The 23,357-nt window shown below is 41.4% G+C and overlaps 1 protein-coding gene across 4 annotated transcripts in view; it reads left to right on the forward strand.

The window, feature by feature from the left end:
• EDIL3 (EGF like repeats and discoidin domains 3) overlaps nucleotides 1-23,357 on the forward strand; it is a 316,556-nt gene that overhangs the window by 289,776 nt on the left and 3,423 nt on the right. For all 4 annotated transcript variants that reach the window (XM_029070916.2, XM_029070911.2, XM_029070902.2 and 1 more), the window contains one exon: nucleotides 3,580-3,735. In XM_029070916.2, the coding sequence (XP_028926749.1) occupies nucleotides 3,580-3,735 (156 nt within the window). The remainder of the gene's footprint in view (nucleotides 1-3,579; nucleotides 3,736-23,357) is intronic.

Consider the following 23,357-nt stretch of genomic DNA (forward strand, 5'->3'; position numbering starts at 1 on the left):
CTGTGAGTGACACCATTACTTGATGATCATTTATAATTGTATTTATTCAAATAAGAGTCCACTTATGAGTAACAAATGTGTTAACTTAATAATTAGGGGGATTACATGAACAATTTCCTCCCAAAGCTACCCCCAACTTTTTTAGGGTCTAAAAAGTTATTATAATTTGAAGTTCCGATGTTAGCAGGAACAATGTGTCAATTTAATGAATTTTAAAGAATACAAGAAGCAATTTAAAACAGTTAGTCTTTACCCATCCCCTCCATTCCCCCACGAGGAAGTAATTGGGTGTGTAGGTAAAAGTGGAACAGAGTATACAGCAATGTCATATTTTTCCTGACAAATTTCCCTGGTGTCTTTGTTCTCTTCTTTTGCATATCCTATTTATCTGGGCCTCTTTCCGATTAGCCTCTCTTCCCCCTCAGGATTGAATGCTCATATAAATGAGGTTCGTTGCCTAGGTTATCCAATCCAATTCGATCTGCCCATCTGTCAGGGGCCCATGCAGATGCCTGAAAATACAGCTTTTATCTTGACCTTCACAACCAAATTCAGTTTCATGATTTTCGAAGTCAGTTAAATGGTTTACACTTAAACTCTTTCATGAGTCCGGAAAAATCGAGGTGGTTATAACCTTTTCCTCCATCTTTCCACCCACCCATCTCGTCTTTAGTGTTCGCAAGGATTTATTTATGTAAAATCATTGCGAGTGGCAGTTGGAGTACAGGGTTGGTTGGCAGAGAGCCTGGCAGCTGCCCTTCCCTCCCCCACAAGTCCCTAATAGTGGGGGAGGAGGAGAGAGGAAATCAGTTACCTCCACTATTGCCCATTAACCAGTGACACATAACTGCCACTCCACAGTCCACAGAGCAGGGGAATATACACCGTTCTCTCCGGCCAAAATATTTATTTATTTTACCCATGAACAGAATTATGAAGTAAGTTGAATGCTGAACATGACCAAGAGCAGAGGTCACCCATTTGGCTGATTTTAAGATTAGCCTCCTCCGCTCCCAGCGATGATCTGTTCCAGCTAAACCAGCTGGTCTCCACGACACCTCAGGCCATAGGACTTCAAGGTGACGAACAACCAGTTCACCTGAACCTTTTGGGTAGCTCTTGTGGCCAGGCTGGGCAGGACCCAGAATGGAGCCAGGGTGGAAAAGAAGGGTGGTGGCCATCCTGGCATGCTTGGGTGGGACCTGGCCCACATTCTCTCTAGGTAGTCTTGAACAGAGTGTGTTTTGTACCACTCCACTTGAGCATTCCCAAGCTAAGCCCGGGCCTTATGAGTAACCGCTGATATTTATGTTGGAGAGAGTGGCTGTAACAAGCGATGTAGAAATTGGGATGATTAAATCCAGTTTGAACAGACTGCTGCCTGTGCAAGTAGGAAACTGGACTAAACTGGAAGAAAATGGAAAAAAACATTTCTAGGTCAGCCAAATGCTGGGGGAGGGGCACCGTTAAGGTGGGAGAAAAACACATCTGGCTCAAAGAGCCGAAAGATGCAACGTAGGGGAAACATTTCCACCCAGTAGAAAACCAAGGTGCTCTTAGGAAACATGATGGAAAAGAGCCACTGGAAAACCCCTCTTAGCCCAAGATGATGAGAAGATCTTAATGGAAGAAATGTTCTGTTTCATAATTGGGTTAAACTTTAAAGATGAAAATTTTGAATATTTCTATATGTGTCTTCCCAATTTGAGTATGTGTCACAATAATGATAGTGTTTGAGGGCCCACTAGGTGTACAAAATACTATGTGTACTTAGGAAATACAAAATACAGGTGATGTTTTCCCTGCCCACAAGGAGCTGTTATTCTTGCTTTGCATTCGGTAGGCACTCAATGAACACCTTAACTACCCTACTCCTACTTCTCTAACGAGAGGTTGTGCTATCTCTGTGGATTTTACTTTGTGAACTTTTTTCTGTTGTAGTTATTAAATACTAATTGATCCTTAGCAATCTGCTGGGCCCTTTGCAGAGGATTAACCCTTGCCAGGCTCATTCGTGCTTCAGGTGGGATTGAGATGAGAAGATGGGTGGGTTTTGAAAATGGAAGGATTGGAGAAGAGAGGGATAACTCAACAAAGTGGTCATGAGAAGGAGGTGAGAGAAATAGACCCACATGGATGAAATGAGCAGGAATCCCAGGGTTCTCAGATGAGGAACCACATGTTTATTGGATCTAGTGCTAGGTCTCAGATGGGCCAGCATTGGCTATGGGGGAGAGATGGTATGGTTGAGTGGAGAAGACCAAATCCCAAATAACATTTCTGCTCCCACAATTCCATTTTCTTGCACCTCTACCTAGGTAGATGTCTTCTTAATAGGAGAGCAGCACCACGGTAAAGTGGATATGAACTATTGTACCAGGCCCAGGGGGCTCCCATCTACCTCCCAGGTCAAATGAGCTCCCAAAAATCTCTATCTACAATGGTTCATTCTAAGGAAGCCTGAGGGATTTACAGCATTAGATATTCCCATCAAATTGGCACACCTGCAAAGAGGGCTTTGCTCCATGTTCCATAATCCCCTCGCTTAGGGCAACGCTACTCAGCAGCAGAGAATGGAGGGAGAGTGAGAGGTAAAAAGAGAAAGGCCCAAGGCTGCAAGTCGAAGAAAGAATGGGCTGAGACAATCCAGATTTCTAGGTTAAAGAATGCGGGCAGGAGGGAATGAGGCTTCATCCCTCTCAGAGGTGTGAAGTCCCATCCAAACTGCCGTGTTTCCTTCTACCATGTTGCAGAATCTCATTCCCAGCTATCCCTGTGGGTTTCCTGAGCCCTAACTGCATGAGAAATGACAGCATGATGACCAGTGTTGAAGGGTCAAAGAGGGAAGAGGGAGCACCAGTGGTTAACTAAAAAAAATCAACCCCTGCTCCCCCTCAAAAAAGCTTATCTTACAGGTTTATCTTACAGGTCAGACAAATCACATTGTTAGAAGAGATAACAAAAGGATTTCAAAGAGAGGGAAATCTCTGTCATTTTATGAAAACAATTCCTAGCCTTTGGATTGAAATTACATATTGATTATTTCAGTGCCTAATAATTACCAAAGCTTATTTTAAGCACAGGTTCACAGATATAGAAATTGCATATTGGAGTATTACCACAAATGTCCAAATTTTATGCCTCCAAAATTATTTTTTATTCAATGAATCCCTGACCTTAACTCCCCATGCTTCTGTATTTTTCAACATTCTGGTTTCCTGGAAAAAAACGGTTTCCATGGTTAATGACAAAATTCTCCTTTCATGACTGATTAAATTGGGCAACATTGATGGAATAAGGTTGGAGATTGTTTTTTTATTGGCAATCTTTAAATTCTGAAAGTTGTGATCAAATTCAATGGAGACTTAAGTTCAGCAATGAGCTAATTTAAATGGAAGGGATTCAGTGTTAAGATTAGCTTGGAAATCAGTTGCTCACCAGTAAATAATTATGCATTATTTGGTTTTCTAGACTTTCTTGACACTACTTGCTGTTTCTCATGCTGTGTGCTTGATCAGACTGTAACATTACATCGTGTGTGGTAAAATTAAATTTTGCTTTGTTTGTTTCTCTTTTTAGGTAGACCTTCTAGTCCCTACCAAAGTGACTGGCATAATTACTCAAGGAGCTAAGGATTTTGGTCACGTACAGTTTGTAGGTTCCTATAAATTAGCTTACAGTAATGATGGAGCGCGCTGGACTGTGTACCAGGATGAAAAGCAGAGAAAAGACAAGGTAAGGGAATAAACTAAATAAAGATTAATGTACAGAGGGTTTTAAAGCAATCATCAAATCAGTGGCAGGAGCCTGCAGGACCTTGTGTTCTAGATGCACTCGCTCAGAGTAAACAAAAATTATAGGACATGATGATCTTTACTTTCACTGGGTCTGTGCTGACCAAGCAATGTCCAGTGAATAGGATGGAATCAAAAGAAACATTGCTCCCTTCTACATAGCGTAAGCTGAATTATGTCACGTGTCTGCACTACAAAATTTATTTTTTAATGTGGTTCTCTTTTCACAATTTGTACTCTGTAAAAGCTATTTTTATCCCTCTATTATCTGAACCATACATTGAATGGCATACCTCCATGTTAGCTGAATTTTTCAGGGGCAAGTACAAGGTCAGCTGGGAGAATTTTTATCAGACTACACGAAATTCTTTTAAAATTCCTAGACCTGCCACCTTGTCAGCTAACAAGATTTTGAGGGTAATTGGGCTGAAAAGATCTGGAAAAAAATGATATTTGTTAAGCACTTTTTATGTGCCAGGCATTGGACTAAGCACTGGGGTGGATACAAGCAAGTTGGGTTGGACACAGTCCCTGTTCTACGTGGAGCTCACAGTCTCAATCACCATTTTACAGATGAGATAACCGAGGCCCAGAGAAGGAAAGTGATTTGTAAAGGTCACACTACAGATGAATGGGGGAGCTGGGATTAGAACCCATGACCTTCCAGGCCCATACTCTACCCACTATACCTCTCCCCACTTCAGTCAATCTTTCCCCGCTTTGGCCTATTCTTCACTCTGTTGCCCGGATTGTCTTTCTACAGAAATGCTCTGGGCATGTCACCTCCCTCGTCAAAAATCTCCAGAGTGTTGCCTATCAACCTTTGCATACAACAAAAACTCCTCACTCTTGGCTTCAAAGCTGTCCATCCCCTTGTCCCCTCCTTCCTCACCTCCCTTCTCTCCTTCTGCAGCCCAGCCCGCACACCCCACTCCTCTGCCACCACTAACCTCCTCACTGGGCCTCGTCCTCACCTGTCCTGCTGTCGAACCCTGGCCCACATCCTACCTCTGGCCTGGAATGCCCTCCCTCCTCACAGCCACCAAACTGGCTCACTTCCACCCTTCAAAGTCCTACTGAGAGCTCACCTCCTCCAGGAGGCCTTCCCAGACTGAGCCTCCCTTTTCCTCTGCTCATCCCCTGCCCCCATCGCTCCAACTCCCTCCCTAACTCCCTCTCTAACCCCCTCCCCACCCCACAGCACTTGTGTATGTATGTATATAATTATTATTCTATTTTATAATGATGTTCATGTATCTATTATTCTATTTATTAGTATGATGCTATTGATGCCTGTCTACTTGTTGTTTTTTTGGTTGCCTGTCTCCTCCCTTCTAGAGTATGAGCCTGTTGTTGGGTAGGAATTGTTTCTATTTGTTGCCGAATTGTACTTTCCAAATGCGTAGTACTGTGCTCTGCACACAGTAAGTGCTCAGTAAATACGATTGAATGAATGAATGAATGGATACACCATGCTGGCTGTGCAAAGGGGCCAATTTTTCTGGGTGTGTCTTCTGACTGGCCCAGGGACAGCTACTGCCCAACACTGCTAGGTCGCTTCCTGGGGACTCCCTTGATGTGTCTCCCTTCAACACCCCTATTTTCCGGGTAGCAGCAGATGGGAGCTGGAGAAGCGGTTGTGTATGCTGACACCAGCTACCCCCACAGACTTTCTTGCACTGGGCATCTCTGTTGATATCTGGTTGTAGATTCAATTAGATTGGCTACATTAGATTAGGTAATATAGGAAATGTTTGTTTGTGTGGATAAGGCCAATATTATACATACCAGGCAGGGTGCTGGACCCTAGGCTACTAGAGGCAGAAAATTCAATTCTACTGTGACTCCCACACTGAGATGATTCATAATGCTTTATGTAAATATTATAATAGCTTTGGATTTGTTTAATATAGTGAATATTAGAAGTATAATGAATGGAAAAAATAATCTAAGTGATGTTGAGTAAACAGAAAGGAATTAAGGTATAGGATCCGCTGGTAATGTAGTTTTCTAATCAAGATGTTGGGTGATTTTACTAAATTTGGAAATTGCTTTCTAGAAACAATTATAGGTTTCCTGATTTTATTAGTTCATCCAAATGAATATAAAAGGGATTGTTTGCCTTTTCAGTTTATTATGGATTAATATGGTTTGAAGTTAGGGATATGTAAGTTTAGTGTGACTATTTTTTTTTTAGTAGAAAATATTTTCCATGGGCAGTGTGTTACCATTTTCAAAATGACCTTTTTCTCCTGTGTTTCTGAAGGGAAAAGAAATGGAAAAAATGCCTATAAAGTGGAAGGAATACAAGTATTGATTAAATTGGGCTGGATTGGATAAATGTGCATTTTATAATAGGATGCATGTGTTTATTTATGTCCTCTGTCTCATGATTGAAGATAATACTTCTTACAAGATTTTATCCATGTGTGCATGCCTGATGATAAAATCCACACCTGCAGACATAATTATATATGTTCATGTGTTCACCACACACATGCAGTTATTTTATTTTTCAAATGGCTAACATTATCTTGAGTGTTTATAATCAATGGTATTTATTGAGCTCGTACTATGTGCAGATGTATTAAGCATTTGGGAGAATATCCAGCGCTTAGAACAGTGCTTGGCACATAGTAAGCACTTAAATACTGTTATCATTATTATTATTATTATTACAAGACAATAGAATCAGCAGACATGTTCCTTGCCTATAACAAACTTATAGTCTATAGGGGAAGATAGAGACTAATATGAATAAAAGCATTATACAAAATGCCTAAAAGGATTTGGGGTTTGCAAGCACATGTTATCTATTCAATCATTATATAAAAGTTGTAGCCAAGCATTTTGTGCTTGTTTCTATAAAAGCAAACGAAAAAATATATTATCCATTCTTTTCAACACGTTCATATTTATTCTAAAATATTCCATAACCATTAGCAATATACATCCTGACGAAAACAATTTAGGGTTCCTCATTTTTTAACTTTTTTCCCAGATTTTACCCAAAGAGCTGGGAAAAAACTCGTCATATGGAAATGTAAACATGGCTCCATGGATGGATTTTGGAGTTAGAGGAAAGTTTAAGCTCCCCATAGAATCGGCAGTTAGAGTTTCACAGTCAGTCAGACCAAGGCCTTGTAGAAAGAGTACAGCACTGGGAGTCAGAAGATCGGGGTGTCAGTTCCAACTTGACCACTATGGGACCTTGGGCAAATCACTTAACCTCTTTGGGCCTCAGTTTTGTAATCTCTAAAATCGGGATAAAATAGATTGTGCACTCTGTGTCCAATCTCAAAATCTTCTATCAGTCATGGTATTTGAAAGCTAACTCTGTGCAAGACACTGTACTAAGCTCCCTTCCCACAAGGAGTTTACATTCTATAGCAGGGCTTAAGTTCCACAGGACTGTATCTACCCAGAATTTAGCATATAGTAAGCACTTAATGAAAGTCCATAATTTTAATTGATTGGAGTCTTTGTTCAGCAGATTCTATTTGCCTTTGACTCTGAATAAATTTCCTAAAACACAGCTGTTAGTGTAAGACTGAAAGCATTTAAACTCATCATGAAGTTACCCATTCTACAAGCCCTTTTATTCCCTTATAGTACAGTTCATGAACAGGGGACAAGTGGTTGCAAAGGAGGAAGGCTAAAATGCTAGATAGAGGATTTTGAAAGTTTGGGGTTTTGACAGTGAAGATTTCAGCCAGGCAATAGATAAGGGGTTTTGTTCACACTGCATTTAGGCCTGTGAAGACTTGAGTTTGATTTTTTTGGATTGCAAACCCTTTGTGGGCAGGGGATGTGTCACTCACATGTTTTCTACCTGCCAAGCACTTCCTACAGTCCACCGCACCCAGTGCGTGCTCACTAAATGCTATTATTACTATGAATCCTAACCAGAACCTTGACCAGACTCAGGTCACAGATGTTCCCATGGGAAACTGAGTGTAAGCTATTTTGAAAAAGCCTAAATTCTAGTGCCTCCTTTGTGAATGAAATGGACAGTGGAGAATGAGCAGAGTTAAGGCTTCGAGATGTGAATTTCACTTCAAACTCATAGCCCATCCTATTTAACTGCACTCATGGAGATGTAATCATAGACAGCACCTGATAAGGAGCGATCTAGAGTGCTAACATTAAAAATAATAATTGTGATATTTGTTAAGTGCTTACTATGTACTCATGGCCTAAGTAGGAAGGAGAACAGGTATTTAATCTCTGTTTTACAGATGACAGAACAGAGGCACAGAGAAGTTAACTGATTTGTCCATAGCCACACAGCAAGTAGATGGCAGAGCAGGGATTAGAACCCAAGCACTCTTTCAACTAGACCATATTACTCAGTTTTCCTAAAAGCTAAATTCATTCAATCATACTATTGAGCACTTTCTGTGTTCAGAGCACTGTACTACGCACTTGGAGAGTACAATTCGGCAACAAATCGAGACAATCCCAACCGGACAACGGGCTCACAGTCTAGAAGGGGGGAGACAGACAACAAAACAAAGCAAAACTAATAGGCATCAATAGCATCAATATGAATAAATAGAATTATAGATATATACACATCATTAATAAAATTAACAGAATAATAAATATCTGCATTTATACGTAAGTGCTCTGGAGACACAAGTGCTGTGATGATGTAATGATGCAAGCTTGTGAAAACCTCAGTTTGGGGAAAATCATAACTGTAGAAGTGACCAATTTTGACACTGGTTGAAAGCACATCAGCTTTTGCATCAGTAAGAAATGGGCTCTCTAGGTCAGAAAAGCATTCCATAGTTCTTATATCATGTTCTAGCTAAAATCAATTAATAAAAAAAGGATATTTATTGAGCACTTACAGGGTGCAGAACACTGTCCAAAGCACTGGAGACAATTGATCATTATGGGCAGGGACTGTGTCTGTTGTTGTACTCTCCCAAGTGCTTAGTACAGTACTTTGCACACAGTAAGCACTCAATAAATATGGTTGAATGAATGAATGAAGACCTTATGAAAGAATGGAGTATGACATCATTTATGCTATTAATTATGTTCCATGTTCTAGATTAACTACTTTTATAAATCAAGAAAAATCAAACCACAGTCCCTGTCTGCCCCTTGTTAGCTGTGTGACTGTGGGCAAGTCACTCCACTTCTCTGTGCTTCAGTCCCCTCATCTGTAAAATGGGGATGAAGATTGTGAGCCTCACGTGGGACAACCTCATTCACCTGTATCTACCCCAGCGCTTAGAACAGTGCTCTGCACGTAGTAAGCACTTAACAAATACCAACATTATTATGAGGTTCACAATTTAAGAGATGAACATATAACAGTTACGTGACTTGCCCAAGGTCATATGGCAGACCAATGGCAGAAATAGAATTAGAACCAAGGTCTCTGGACTCATCTATCCTCCTTCTACTAGGCCTTATTGCCTCCCAAACTTGCAGTGCCATTGCTAGTCCATAGCTCAAAAGCCTTCGTCCTCCCTGCCTGGTACAATTTCTACTAACGCTAGCTTAAGGCGGCATAAGAGGCCAGCTTCGATGCATTTTGGCCACATTAGTTGGGAGGTTAGTGCAAAGTTAGCCCTTTTTGTGGAGACTCAGTCACAACTGATCAATTTTGTGATGTCAAATAAGAACCAAAAAGTACCTAATGCAGAAGAAGCAAAAAAAGGATAGTAATAACTGTCTATCTCTGCGGCTTCTGTAAAGCCATTAATGGAAACATTTCTGAGAAGAAATGAGCTAATGAAGTGGTAAAACACTTCAGGACCTCTAAAGGAAAGACACAAGATAAATATAAAGTAATATAGTAATCATCAGCTTTATTTTTTTGTACCTTTCCATTGAAATCTCTGAGATCTATGCATTGTATGTCCTTTGTGAACTGAGATGTTCCCTGAATTACCAGCACATTTCAGTAAATTGCACTCCTCAGGGTGGAGTAAGGCTACGCATTGATTCTTAACATCATTGCTTCCGGCTTTCCCATTAATTGTGAAAGAGAAAAAACACAAGGGTAGCTTCGTTGAAAATTTTTTCCTACTTAGCTTTAAGAAAAACATGGCTATCTCAATCAGAAAGATATATGTCAAGCTGCTCATATCAAATGGCAGCACTTTTATTGACAGGTCAGTAGGTCTTCTCTGCTTTGTCAATGGTGTAGTTTCTGTGTATTGTACACAAAAACCTAGTGCAGATGCAAAAATAAAAGACTTAGGAAAAAAGGTAAAATTAGTAGATCTTAAAATAATAGCTAGAGTCCATGTTTGGTATAAGTGGAGTGGATGAGATTCCTGGAATGTATGAATACGCTCTCTGTCCTTTAAGCCTTAGGAAACCGGTACGTGGCCAGAAAATACATTTCAAATTTGAATGGAGTAAAATAGCTATCTTGTTCTCCTCAACTAGAGGTCAGTAGCTCACTATTCCTACAGTTAACAATTTTAACAACTTCATTTTTATTTTCAAATATCCAAGGTTTTAGCATGACTATTCAGGCAAGGTATTTGAAGATTTGAGTTTTTCTTCTTGCCATGCATATTTTTCTTTCTTTTACAACCGGGATCGATCAATTAATCATATTGATTAAACCCTTACTATGTGCAGAGTACTGACCTAGGCCCTTGGGAGAGTACAGTACAGCAGAGTTGGTAGACATGTTCCCTGCCCACGAGGAGCTTATATTCTAGAGGAGATTCAAATCCTTTTTAACTTGGAAAGCTAAATGTGTCCCCATCCTCAAAGGCATCAAAATGTGTGTGTTGTGTAGTTTAAAAGGTAGTTCTCAAACTGAACTATTATACTGCTTAGTTGTTGAATCATGAAGACTTTAGAAATGCTGTACATAAATTGCCCCAGAAAGTCCTTAATGTGGAAAGTTGAAAATGGCAGGGGCAAAGAGGGTGCGGGGGGTGGAGGAAAAGGATTTCTCATCAACTCTTGTAATCTAAAATCATATAGTTTCAACAAAATTGACCTCTATCTCTCCTACGCAGAGTGAAAAACAGCAGTCACTCTGCATCTGTGATTTTAGCACTGTTCAGTAAATTACCTCTGTAATTTAAGGTACCACGAAACTGTAGAAAGGTTGAATACAATTATCCAATTTGGAATTTGGCTTTAGATATGAACAGAGAATTCTGGTTGAGATTGCAAGGACAAAACACTTTTTTTCATCTAAAAAATAAAGTGCTTTGATTTCCCTGGAGAATCTTTTGGAGATTGAGTTTTGAGACTTTAGTTTCTAACTGGAACCAGTTGTATTTTCCAGTCGCCATCTGGGTCTCTAAGTAACCGCCTTCTGATCAACAGAGGCTGGTATGGATCAGCCTTTCTAGAACTCCTGAAAGAATCTGGGTTTAAATAAACTCAAATCAAAAGGTAAATCAAAACTTTTTCCGAGGCTCCCCATTTTGAAATAGAATCATGACTTTTCTATAGTTAGGGTCGTGTATTAAGACGGGAGGGGTAAAGAATCAAGTTGTTTGTTTTGTTTTTCTCTTGGGCAAGTAAACATGCAAGGCCAGAAGTAACGACTTTTAGAAGCGGAGAAAACCCAAGTTGCCGGAGCCTCATTTGGCCTGACAGCATGCCGCACAGCACGTCTGTATGTTCCCTGGTTGAATTCAGGCTATCCCACAGGACTCGCATCCTCATCCAGCTGGGGTTCTTTGAGCCAGCTGTTTCCAATCCTGGCAGGGCCAAGCCCAAGTCGGCAGCAGCCTGGGGACATGCCCACTTCCTAAGGCTTGGGGGAATCTGTGACAGAAGCCCAGTCTTCATCCACTGGCCTCCAGCCATCCCTCCCCCGCTTAGGCAAACAGGGTTTGGGGAGGTGAGGAGGGAGTAACAGCAGCAGTGGGCCTCCTCATTTTCCAAGTCGGCCCACTCTCTATGTGAGGATGTATTCACAGTCGGCGGGCCCAACCCAGCATCTTTAACATTCCTGCTGAAATAAACCACTGAGCGTGAGCTGAAATGGAATTTGAATTTTGAGACCTAAACAGGGAGCCAGCCCATCACAGACAGAGGTCAGACAAGATGCCAGGGCCGTGGTTCTGTTGCTGTGCTTTCTGAGGCCATGCCTGGTGGCAAGTCCAATAGGTGGGTGTCCCTTGGGTGAAAAAGATGACACTGAGCCAGAGAAGCAATATATCTAATTGATAAAGTGCAGACCTGGGAGTCACAAGTTCTTGAGTTCTAATCCTGGTTCCACCATTGCTCTCTGACCTAGGACAAGTCACTTAACTTCTCTGTGCCTCAGTTACCTCATCTGTAAAATTGATTTTAAGACTGAACCCCATGTGGTTTGTGGACTGTGTCCAACCTGATGAGCTTGAACCCACCCCACCACTGAGTAGAGTGCTTCACAAATGCCATTTTTTTTAAAATATGGTAACGAAGAGGAACAGGAACTTGTGACAGATACTATAAAAAGGGAGGGTAGAGTATTTGTGACCTAGCTAACAAGAAAACAGAATGACAGAAGAAAGAAAGTATGATCTTGCAAAAGGAATTTCTCGAAGAATTTGAGAACAAGGAGATCAAGATAAAATTGCCTGATAACACAGGAGCAGGTTTGCCATTCATCTGACTGGCAGTGGTGAAGCTCATCTCGGTGTCATCCTTGCCTCGTCTCTCTCGTTCACCCCACACATCCTATCCATTAGCAAGACCTGCCAGTTTCACCTTTACAATATCGCCAAGATCCGCCCTTTCCTCTCCACCCAAACGGCTACCTTACTGCTATGGGCTCTCATTATATCCCAGCTAGACTACTGTGTCAGCCTTCTCTCTGACCTCCCTTCCTCCTCTCTCGCCCCGCTCCAGTCTATTCTTCACTCCGCTGCCCGGCTCATCTTCCTGCAGAAACGATCTGGGCATGTCACTCCCCTTCTTAAACAACTCCAGTGGTTGCCTATCAACCTCCGCTCCAAACAAAAACTCCTCACTCTAGGCTTCAAGGCTCTCCATCACCTTGCCCCTTCCTACCTCTCCTCCCTTCTCTCTTTCTACCACCCACCCCGCACGCTCCGCTCCTCTGCCGCCCACCTCCTCACCGTCCCTCGGTCTCGCCTATCCCGCCGTCGACCCCTGGGCCACATCCTCCCGCGGTCCTGGAACGCCCTCCGTCCTCACCTCCGCCAAACTGATTCTCTTCCACTCTTCAAAACCCTACTTAAAAATCACCTCCTCCAAGAGGCCTTCCCAGACTGAGCTCTTCTTCTCCCTCTACTTCCTCTACCACCCCCCTTCACCTCTCCGCAGCTTAACCCTCTTTTCCCCCCATTTACCTCTGCTCCTCCCCCTCTCCCTTCCCATCCCCTCAGCACTGTACTCGTCCGCTCAACTGTATATATTTTCATTACCCTATTTATTTTGTTAATGAAATGTACATCGCCTTCATTCTATTTAGCTGCCATTGTTTTTACGAGATGTTCTTCCCCTTGACTCTATTTATTGCCATTGTTCTTGTCTGTCCGTCTCCCCCAATTAGACCGTAAGCCCGTCAAACGGCAGGGACTGTCTCTATCTGTTGCCGACTTGTTCATTCCAAGCGCTTAGTACAGTGCTCTGCACATAGTAAGCACTCAATAAATACTATTGAATGAATGAATGAATGTCAGGGACAACCTGAGCTGAACCAGTCAGCTCATCAGAAAAAAGATGTTACAAGGAGATAATGGTGTTGGTTCTGGATTACGGAAAAGGATGGATCACAAATATAATTAACTTTGTGTCTTAATAACATTAAATGATAGTGTTATTTGTTAAGCACCTATTATGTGTTCTGTACAAAGCTCTGGAGGGGATACAAGCAAATTGGGTTGGACACAATCCCTGTCCCACGTGGGGCTCACAGTCTCAATCCCCATTTGACAGATGAGGTAGCTGAGGCACAGAGAAGTGAAGTGACCTGCCCAGAGCCACACAGTCAAATTGCAGAGCGAGGATTAGAACCCATGATCTTCTGACTCTCGGGGCTCGTGCCTTATCCACTGCACCGTGCAGCTGCGACCTGGTATGCAGTTGTAAACTCTAGGGTCCAGTGGACAGCTCTGAAATATAAGTGAATAGTGCCTTTGAAGAAAGAAATCCTCTTTAGAAAAATAAAGCTTATGGGAGGGGGACAGGGCAGGTAGTTGGGAACCTTAAAACCTAGATGTAGGTGTTGCAGTTTGCTTCTTGTAGTAACTGGAAAGTGACAAGATCACATGTACATTAGACAGAGATCAGTCTTGTTAATGGGAGAAGCAATACCTGGAGCAGTAAGACCAGCAAGCAGAGGGCTGTGACCACCTAGAATGGAGTTAACTAGGTCCAAGACTAGGTCGATGGCTATGGGAATGAGGAAAAAGGTAGTTACGTGGAGAGTTCTGAAAAATTTGAGGATAGAATGCTTGTAAAGGGTAGGGAAAAATGATAACTCTAGAATGCTATTGAGTTTATAATGATGTGAGCAATGGGAAAGAAAATGATGTGATTGGTGGGCACTGGGAGGAAGAATGGATTTGGGAGGAAACATTGTGAGTTCAGAGAGTGGTGGATTGAGTCAATCAGTGGCATTTATTGAGCACACACTTTTTATAGAACGTTGAACTGAGCACTTGAGAGACTATATAGCTAGTAGACATGACCCCCATCAGTGATATTTATTGAATTCTTAGTTTGAGCATTGTACTAAGCACTTGGGAAAGTACAATACACAGACCTGCTAGACGTGACCCCTGCCCACAAAGCACTTACAGACTACAGGGAGAGACAGACATTAAAGTGGATTAAGGTTAGGGGAAATAGAAGAGTGTAAGGATTTGTATATAAGTAAGGTAGAACTGGAGAGAGTATCACAGTGCTTAATGGGTGCACAGCCAAGGTCATAGTCGATGCAGAGAGGAGAGTGGGAAGGGAAAATGAAGGGCTGAATCCTGGAAGACCTCTCGGAGGAGTTGTGATTTTAGGATGGTTTTGAAGGGCAAGTTCCAGATCCAAAGGAAAATGTGGGCCAGGGGTCAGTACTGAGATATATGAAACTGTGGTACAGAGATAGTAAGTTGGTGTTAGAGGAGCAGAGTGTACAGTTAGGGTTGTAGTTGGACATCACCAAGGTTAAATAGGAGGAAGAGGACTGATCTAATGCTTTAAAGCTGATGGTAAGGAGTTCCTGCGTGATGCAAAGGTAGATGGGTAGTGATTGGAGGTTTCTGAGGAGTGGGGAGTTGTGACTAGAATGCTTTTTTCTGAAAAATGATCTGGGTAGCAGAGTTAAGTATTGCCTGGAGAGACAGGAGGCAGGGAGGTCAGTGAGGAAGCTGATAAAGAAGTCAAGGTGGAAAATGAGTGCGTGAATCAGCATGGTAGCAATTTGGATGAAGAGAGACAGTAGATTCTAGCGATGTCGTGAAGATAAAACCGACAGACTTTTTTGACAGAATGAATGTGTGTGTTGAATGAGAGGTGAGTCAAGGGTAATCTCAAAGACAATGCCAAAGTTATGGGTTTGTGAGACGGGGAGGATGATGGTGCTGAATGCACTGATAGGAAAGTCATGAGGGAGGGGGGCAGGGTTTTGGTGAGAAGATGAGGTCATGTTAAGTTGGTGGCACCGACAGGACATCCAAGAGATGTCTTGGAGACAGGAGGAAATGTAAGACTGCAAAAAAGGGGAGAGAGGTCAGAGTTGGAGGCATAGATTTGGGAATCATCTGCATAGAGATGGTGGCTGAGGCTGGGGGAACAAGTGAGTTCTCCAGGCAAGTGGTTATAGATGGAGAATAGAAAGCAACCCTGAACTTAGCCCTGAGGAATTCCAATAGAGGGTGGGAGACAGAGGAGGTGCCAGTTAAAGAGACCAAGAAGGGTATGGCTAGAGAAACAGGAGGAAAACCAGGCTAGGACAGCATCATTGAAGCCAAGGTGGAGTAGTGGCCATTGGTCTCTATCTGTTGCCGACTTGTTCATCCCAAGCGCTTAGTACAGTGCTCTGCACATAGTAAGCGCTCAATAAATACTATTGAATGAATGAATGAATGAATGGATTTGGCAAGAAGATCCCTGTCCTCAAGAAGTTTACCGTCTTGCAGGAAAGACAGACTTTTAAATGATTTACTGGTAGGGGGCACATTCACAACCCTTCATTTTCCCACCTTACTGGCCCTCCCCTCTGCATTGCCTATGTTGTGGCTATTCCCGTTAAGCACTTTGATATTCATCCCACCCCCTGCCCACAGTAGTTACATACATATCCTTATACACTTTTGCTTCCCCTACCTTAAATTCATTTTAATGTCTGTCTTTTCCACTAGATTTTAAGCTCCTTGAGTGGAGAGGATGTGTCTACCAACTCTACTGTATTGTACTCTCCCAAATGTTTAGTTCAGTGTTCTACATACACTAAGTGTTCAGTGAATATCATCGGCACTAAAATAAAAAAATTAGACTGTAAAGATCTGTATATCAGTACTACAGCAGAATGGAAGTTCTCAAGTGCTCTATTGGCTTGGAAGTGCTCAAGTGGCATTGTGGGGAGAAATAGGGTGGGTTGAGGATGGTAACTAAACCTGAATGAAAGAGCTCCAGGAGGAAATAAATTAAAGGAAAGAGAAAGGTGGCATGCACAAAACTGAGCCCTGGGGACAGTTACAATTAAGGGTAAAAGAGAAGAGAAGCCTGCAAAAGAAATAACTGTGCAGTTTGAGGACCAGGGCAATATGGTTACCAGATGCATTCAGGTATCTTAAATGCACAGGGGAAGTCCAAGAGAACTAGATTAGCTCTTGTAAATTTTTTATTTTTCCATGAGTAGTCCATTCATGACTTTGGTAAGAGCAGTTTTGGCTAGTTGATGAGAGAGAAATCCAGGTGGGATTCAAAGAGAAAGTTGATACTTTGGCAGAAAGGTGAAGACAACAGGGGCAGATTTGAGGAGTTTGGAAATGACTGGGAGGAGAGAGATGTAATGGTAGTGCAAGGGAGAGTTGGAGGAAAAGTCCAATTTATTTAAAGCCAGTAAGTTTGAGGAAAATGACTTCAATATACAATATCCTGAGTGAAGGTCTTCTAGATATCCATGGAGTTTTTACAGCCTACTCATTTGGAAATATTTCCTAAAGGCATATATCTTCAGAACTGCAACTAATCCTTTATTTTATCCTCAGGCAAACAGAAGTAGATGTTCCAAAATTGGATACCATTCCATTGGTTTGGGTAATTACTTAGATGGGATATGGCCAACACTGATATGACCAACTGTTCATTTATGAAATAGTTTTGGGTTGTTGGTGAATTTCCTTGGAAAGTCAAATTGACTGAGGTTTTTGGTAATTTCCACACCAACTTGGTAGGTTGAAGATAAACAAAATGAAACATTTCTATACATAGGATAGCAAGTACATGGAATTTATTATTCCAGGAAGTTGTCCAAGCAGAAAATACTAGGTTCAAGAAGGAATTCAGATGAATTCACAGAAAATAGGTCTAAGAAGTGTTAAGGGGAAAAGTGGGTATTTTTAGAAGAGTAAGTTTTAGATAGGTTTATAAACCATAGACCCAAGAAAAGTTAATGGGGGAAAGGTTAGAAATCTTTGAAGACACTGTTGGCTGAGCATAGTGGGAAAACCTCTGGACCGGAGCACTACATTTCCCAAAGTCCACTGCAGAACATTTTATTCTGGGAGGAAGGTGAGAAACAAATCGGCAAGGGGTAGATTTCTAAAATCAAAAATGAGGGCTTCGGTTCTCGTTCCCTCTCTCTGTGTCTCTATCTTTAAAAAAAAAATTATGGAATTTAAGTGCTTATTGTGCATCAAGAACCATTCTAAGTCCTGGGTAGATACAAATTAATCAGTTCAGACAAGAACCCTGTGTCACATGGGACTCCTAGTTTAAATAGAAGGGAGAACAGGTACTGAATCCCCATTATAGAGTTGAGGAAACTGCAGCACAAAGCGACTTGCCCAGCATCACACAGCAGGCAAGTGTCAGAGCCAGGATTAGAACCCAGATCCTCTGACTCCCAGATCCATACTCTTTCTTTTAGGCCATGCTCCTTTCCTGCATTTCCATCCAACACTAAAACTCTATAATTTTCTCTGTTCACATGGTTAAAGGTGGGTTCATGTGCTCAGGGATCAAGAAAGCTTTTATGTTTATAGAATTTTATCTACTAATGGAAGTTTGTTTTTGTGTTCATAGAAGTTTGTATATTTATTGAAGCCTATATATTTCAGGAAATGTAAGCATTTGGCTCTGATCTGCTTCATCTCTTTGTCTCTCTCTCACTACATGCAAATTTAGCCTCAGGGTTACTATAGTGACTGAATTATGGGGTGATCCCCTTTAATCCTGTTCCACCAGATTGCAGAGATTACAATCCTGAGGCAAGCAGCCTGCCTCAAGGACATGTGAAGGAGCTTGGAGTCTAACACGTATGTAGCTCGTCATGGAAATGGAAGTCATGGAGCCCAACCATTCATATTCCATTAAGCATTCCTTGATGTTACTTTCAGAAACAGAATATTAGACTGAATGACACATTATAGGACATTGCTTATAATATAATATTTTTAGGAATTGTTAGAGTCTGAGTCCATGAAAAATTTCACATTCTTTTAACACTTTGTCTTCAGTGAAAGCTCTTGATATAGTCAATGAGCCGTTGAAAATTGTGCTGGAGGGCTATAAATTGCTAGTACAAAAAAGACTGATTTTTTAAAATAATAAAATCATTTTTTATTCCTTTTAAGAAGAAGCTTGAATGACAAAGTTGTTTTGAGAAGAAATCAGTCTCTATTGTACTAATGGAATGGGAGCGTAGTCAAGTGACAGTAAAGTCAGTCTTAAAGTGTGGCCTCTCAAATTATTGGGTTGCTTGACAATCACAATAATTTGTATCTCCCACAACACTAAGTACAGTGCTTGGCACAGAGTAAGAGCTTAACAGATAATAAGTTTGGATAGTCCCTGTCCCAGTTGTAGCTCACAGTCTAAGTTGGAGGGAGAAAAGGTATTGAATCTATTTTACAGTTGAAGATAATGAAACAAAAGGAAGGTAAGAGACTTGCCCAAGGTCATGTGGGAGCCAAATGGGGAAGCCAAGATTAGAACCCAAGTTCTCTGACTCCCAGGCCTGTGCTCTTTCCACCAGATGGTTGAAAACTACAGGTACCACTTCATGCAACATGATCTCCCTCAGGCCAGATGCTGTAAAAAAAGCTTATCATTCTTTTTAATGGTATTTGTTAAGCACTTAGTATGTGCCAGACAGTGTACTAGACTCTGGAATAAGTACAAACTAATGAAATTGGATACAGACCATGTCTCTCATGGGGTTCACAGTCTTAATCCCCATTTTACAGATGAGATAACTGAGGCACACAAAAGTTAAGTGACTTTTCCAAGGTCACACACCAGACATGTGATGATCCAGGATTAGAACCCAGCTCCTCTGACTCCCTTGTTCCACTAGGTCATTCTGCTTGCCTGAGAGCCTTTTCTGCCTCCTGGCATACTTTGTCCATATTAAACTGGGTACCATTTCTGGCCCAAAATCATTGAGGTGTGTGAGTCTTTTTGCACAGTAGTGGTGCTGGTTTATGCTGAACCATTCACACACTCTCACCTAGTCTTCTGTGCCCAGAGGAGGACACTGTGAGGCAGTTGCTAGGGTGAATGCGTATCGACAGTAGTCACGAGACAGACAATCTCTGATTAAGATTATGGTGCCATGTAAAACAAGGCCTTTGTCCAATCTGATTCGCTTGTACTACCCCAGTGCAGTGTCTGGCACATAGTAAGAGCTTAACAAATATCATTTGAAGAAAAAAGCCTAGAGAATGGAGAAGAGGAGTGATAGACCTTGATGAGAGAAACAGAGCTAGGGTGCAAACAGCTCTTAGAGAATGGTAGAAACGGTAGGATCTTTGAAGTACTGAGCTCTTGACAGATTTAGGGTGGCCATTCTTCTGGCTCTATGCTCTACAGCTTGGTTTTCCCCTAGTCAGTCCCCTGTCCAAATGTAAAATGGCACCAGATGCCTTTAGGTCTAGTATTTCATTTTAAGTGACCCAACCACCTTCCACCTCAGCTCTTGTGGCTGGGTTCCGGGGCTTGGAAGATGTGCATGAGTAGAGGGATCTGAGATGGAGCCACAAGAGATCCAGAGCAAGGTAGGGAGTCAGGGTTTGCTCAACAAATTGCTCTAGGTGGATTTCCCCAAATGTTCAATAGTATGTCAGTAAGTTTCTCTGGGTGCCAAATCAACACAGGCAGTATCAAAGACATCTTGAAGCCTGGTATCTGCTGACCATCCTACCCTGGTGTTCCTTATGTGCAGCAGTTCTTCCCTTCAATATTTAAAAATACCAGCTGACTTTTCATCTGCTAATTTGCTTCCAAACCTGATACATCTGCACATGGATTCTCAAAAATCTGTTGCTTGCAGCTCTGAGCCCCTTTATGTATGGTGCGCTTTTCCCTTCTATGGATGTGAAATGTTGCTCTATCAGTCATTTAGGATTTGAGGGTGTACAGTTAGTTCTTTAAGGTGTATGTGAGACAGCAGGTTTCAAAGATTTTTTTTTGATCTTTACAAAATAGCACCGATGCTGACTTGGCAATCCTCTGCCAGGAAGTACACTGTAAAGCCTAAGCAAATGCTGTAGCAATCAGTGTAAAGGAGTAATTCAGACTGCATGTTTGAACGGCATGTGGAAAATGTCATGCTGGAATTGTTATTCTCACTTTTTCTTATATTTCTGGCTCATTACCACTATGTAAATGAAAGAAGAAGAAAAGATTCTGGAAAGGAAGTTAATTCACCTGTAGCTCTTTTAGGCTGTGTACTTTCCTTATGGATTTTGTGAATCTTTAAAAATTGCAGTTTGTTTTCCAGATTCACCCTCGGTGGTGAGGAATCCCCTTTTTAAAATTTAACACTGAAGAGTTTATGTCCCCAAAAAACACCATATCTAAGATTTTGTCTAGTTAAACTGTGGAGTCCTGAGTACACAGTTAACGGATTATAGAGAAATGTGCCTAAATACCAATTTACCTAATGTGTATCATGTATTTTTTAAATGGTATTTATTACATGCTTACTATGTAGCAGGGACTGTACTAAGCTCTAGGTTAGATACAAGCTAATCAAATTGGACACGGTCCCTGTCCCTCATGGGGCTCGCAGAATTAGACCCCATTTTACAGATGAAGTAACTGAGGCACAGAGAAGTTAAGTGACTTGCCCAAGACCACACAGAAGACAAATAGCATAACTGGTATTAGAACCCAGGTACTCCAGACTCCCAGACCCATATTCTATCCATTCTTGTTGCAGTTTGTGTCAGAAGTAACAGATTTAACTAGCACTCATTGCAGTGGAAAGTGAACAGTACTATATATTTTATTTTCTGTTGTAGAATTTGGAAAGAAAATGAATTAACCTGAGGAATCAATTTGTCAGTTATGTGGCAAAATTTGATTTTTTAGATTCTGAATAAAATTACAGCACTCCAAACAGGTGGGCCATTGAAACCCAGTATTAAGTGTCAGGAAATTTGGCAGGTGACAGTAATTCATATTCTCTGACATTACAATGGCAGTCTCTCTCAAGATTCCATGTCACTGTGTGCTTAGCATGTCTTCTGTGGGTTTCTTTATACTGGAAGAGTTGCTTTTGCTTACTGAGACATTTGCTTCAATAAACCACCTGCTCCTCTGTCCCAGCTCGGTAGTAATATTGCTGCAGAAAATCCTGTTATATGTGGAACTTGAATTCAAATGTGCCAGGATGAATTCCAGATTTGCCATAGCTCAATATTATCATCTGTAGCAAATATTAATTTGGAAAATAGCTTTGGAGATATGTTCTGTGTCAAGTTGAAAATTGTTCCCCACATCAAATGTAGATGACATTTTGCTTTACCATCAAGTGCAAGTAATCTTTCCACTGAACCAACAGCAGGCCTGCCCTTCTTACCTCTTCCTCACATTAAGCCATGCAACGATGATCTGCCTCTGAGGAAGAGTTCTCTTTCTCTTTAATCTTTCTAAAGCACCCTTTCTTTTTCATGTGAATCTACACAGACCCCTTTTTAAAAAATGGTTCTCAAGTTTTATCTTTATTCCAACACATCCTGAGCAAAAAATTGAATTTTCTACCATTTGGATGATGATGTATTTTGGAGGGTGTTTTTTTCCTCACTGACTTTATTTTGTCATTTGCTGTAGACCAAATGGCCCAAATGACTCCGTGAGGATAGGAAAACTAGCAGATTGTGAAGACCTTTTCATTTGTCAGTGTACAGTGCTGGTCAGCAGCTTGCAGCAACAGCTAAAGGAGTATTTTCTCTTGCCAAAAGGAAACACAAATTCAAAATTTACCTCAGAACCCCATGACCCAAAAAAGTTACGATTCACAAATCCTGAACTTTTCTACCCAAGCAGCCTACAGCATGGGATGCCTAGTTCCCCTTTTTATCCATTTCTTTGCCCTTTTGTTCTCTTCTTCCCCACTAAATGACAATTAGCATTGTTAGAGTAGCAGATAACCTACACATGCAACAGGAGGTTATTTGTAAACTGTAGAGCACAAGATACTTACTAAATACCCAAGTGGGCCAACCCAGTTACCTTGTATCTACCCCAGCGCTTAGAAAAGTGCTTGGTGCATGGTAAGTTCTCAATAAATATCATCATTATTATTACAGATGGTCTACAGACTAGGGTCATCTAATTTGCAAGGGATCCTCTTTCAAACCCATCTGTTAGCTGTACCTTACTCTTATCATATGCTTCTCTAACTCCTCGCTCACACCGCCCCTAACCAAATCCTCCAGATCTCAACCATCCCCACCTCCAAAGCCCCATCTAACATCCTTCTTCTTCCAAAAAGCAGTTTGAGATTCATTATCCAAACCCCAAGTGTTATCAACCCCTCAGCCATCTCTTACATATATGTTATTTATGCCATCCTCCACATCTGTTAACATATATATTAATCACATTGATTGAGCACTGGGGAGAGCACAGTGTAATAGAATTGGTAGGCACTATTCCCTGCCTTCAAGGGGCTTATTTTCTAGAGGGGGACACAGACAATATAAAGTATAGCTATGTTATGTGTGTGTGTGTGTGTGTGTTCAGTTACATACAGAAATAGGTACTTGAACATCCAATTAGATTGTCATTTCACAGTTTGTGAGCTATGACTGTCTCCCCCATTAACTTGTATGTTCCCTATGAACAGGGAACTTGTCAGGTGCTTCTGTGGTGCTTCTCTAATGCTTAGAAGAGTGCACTGGCATTTAGTAGGCACCAGATAAGTACCTTTACTACTACAAGAATTTTAGTTCTTCAAATTAAGTTAGGTTAAGAGGATTAACAAGATGGGAGCAAGCGTAGCATAGAGTGAGGGCTAAAGGAAGTGTGAGTCCTGAGGAAAGGCAGAATATAGAGAGAAAATGGAAAGGGGAGAGGGAGGAAGAGAAGAAAATAGGACAGGGAAAGTGACAGAATGGAGGGTAGAAAGAAAAATAGGAGAGAGGGAGACAGGAGGTGGAGAGT

The sequence above is a fragment of the Ornithorhynchus anatinus genome, chromosome 1 (genome assembly GCF_004115215.2).
Source record: "Ornithorhynchus anatinus isolate Pmale09 chromosome 1, mOrnAna1.pri.v4, whole genome shotgun sequence".
NCBI classification, from domain to species: domain Eukaryota; kingdom Metazoa; phylum Chordata; class Mammalia; order Monotremata; family Ornithorhynchidae; genus Ornithorhynchus; species Ornithorhynchus anatinus.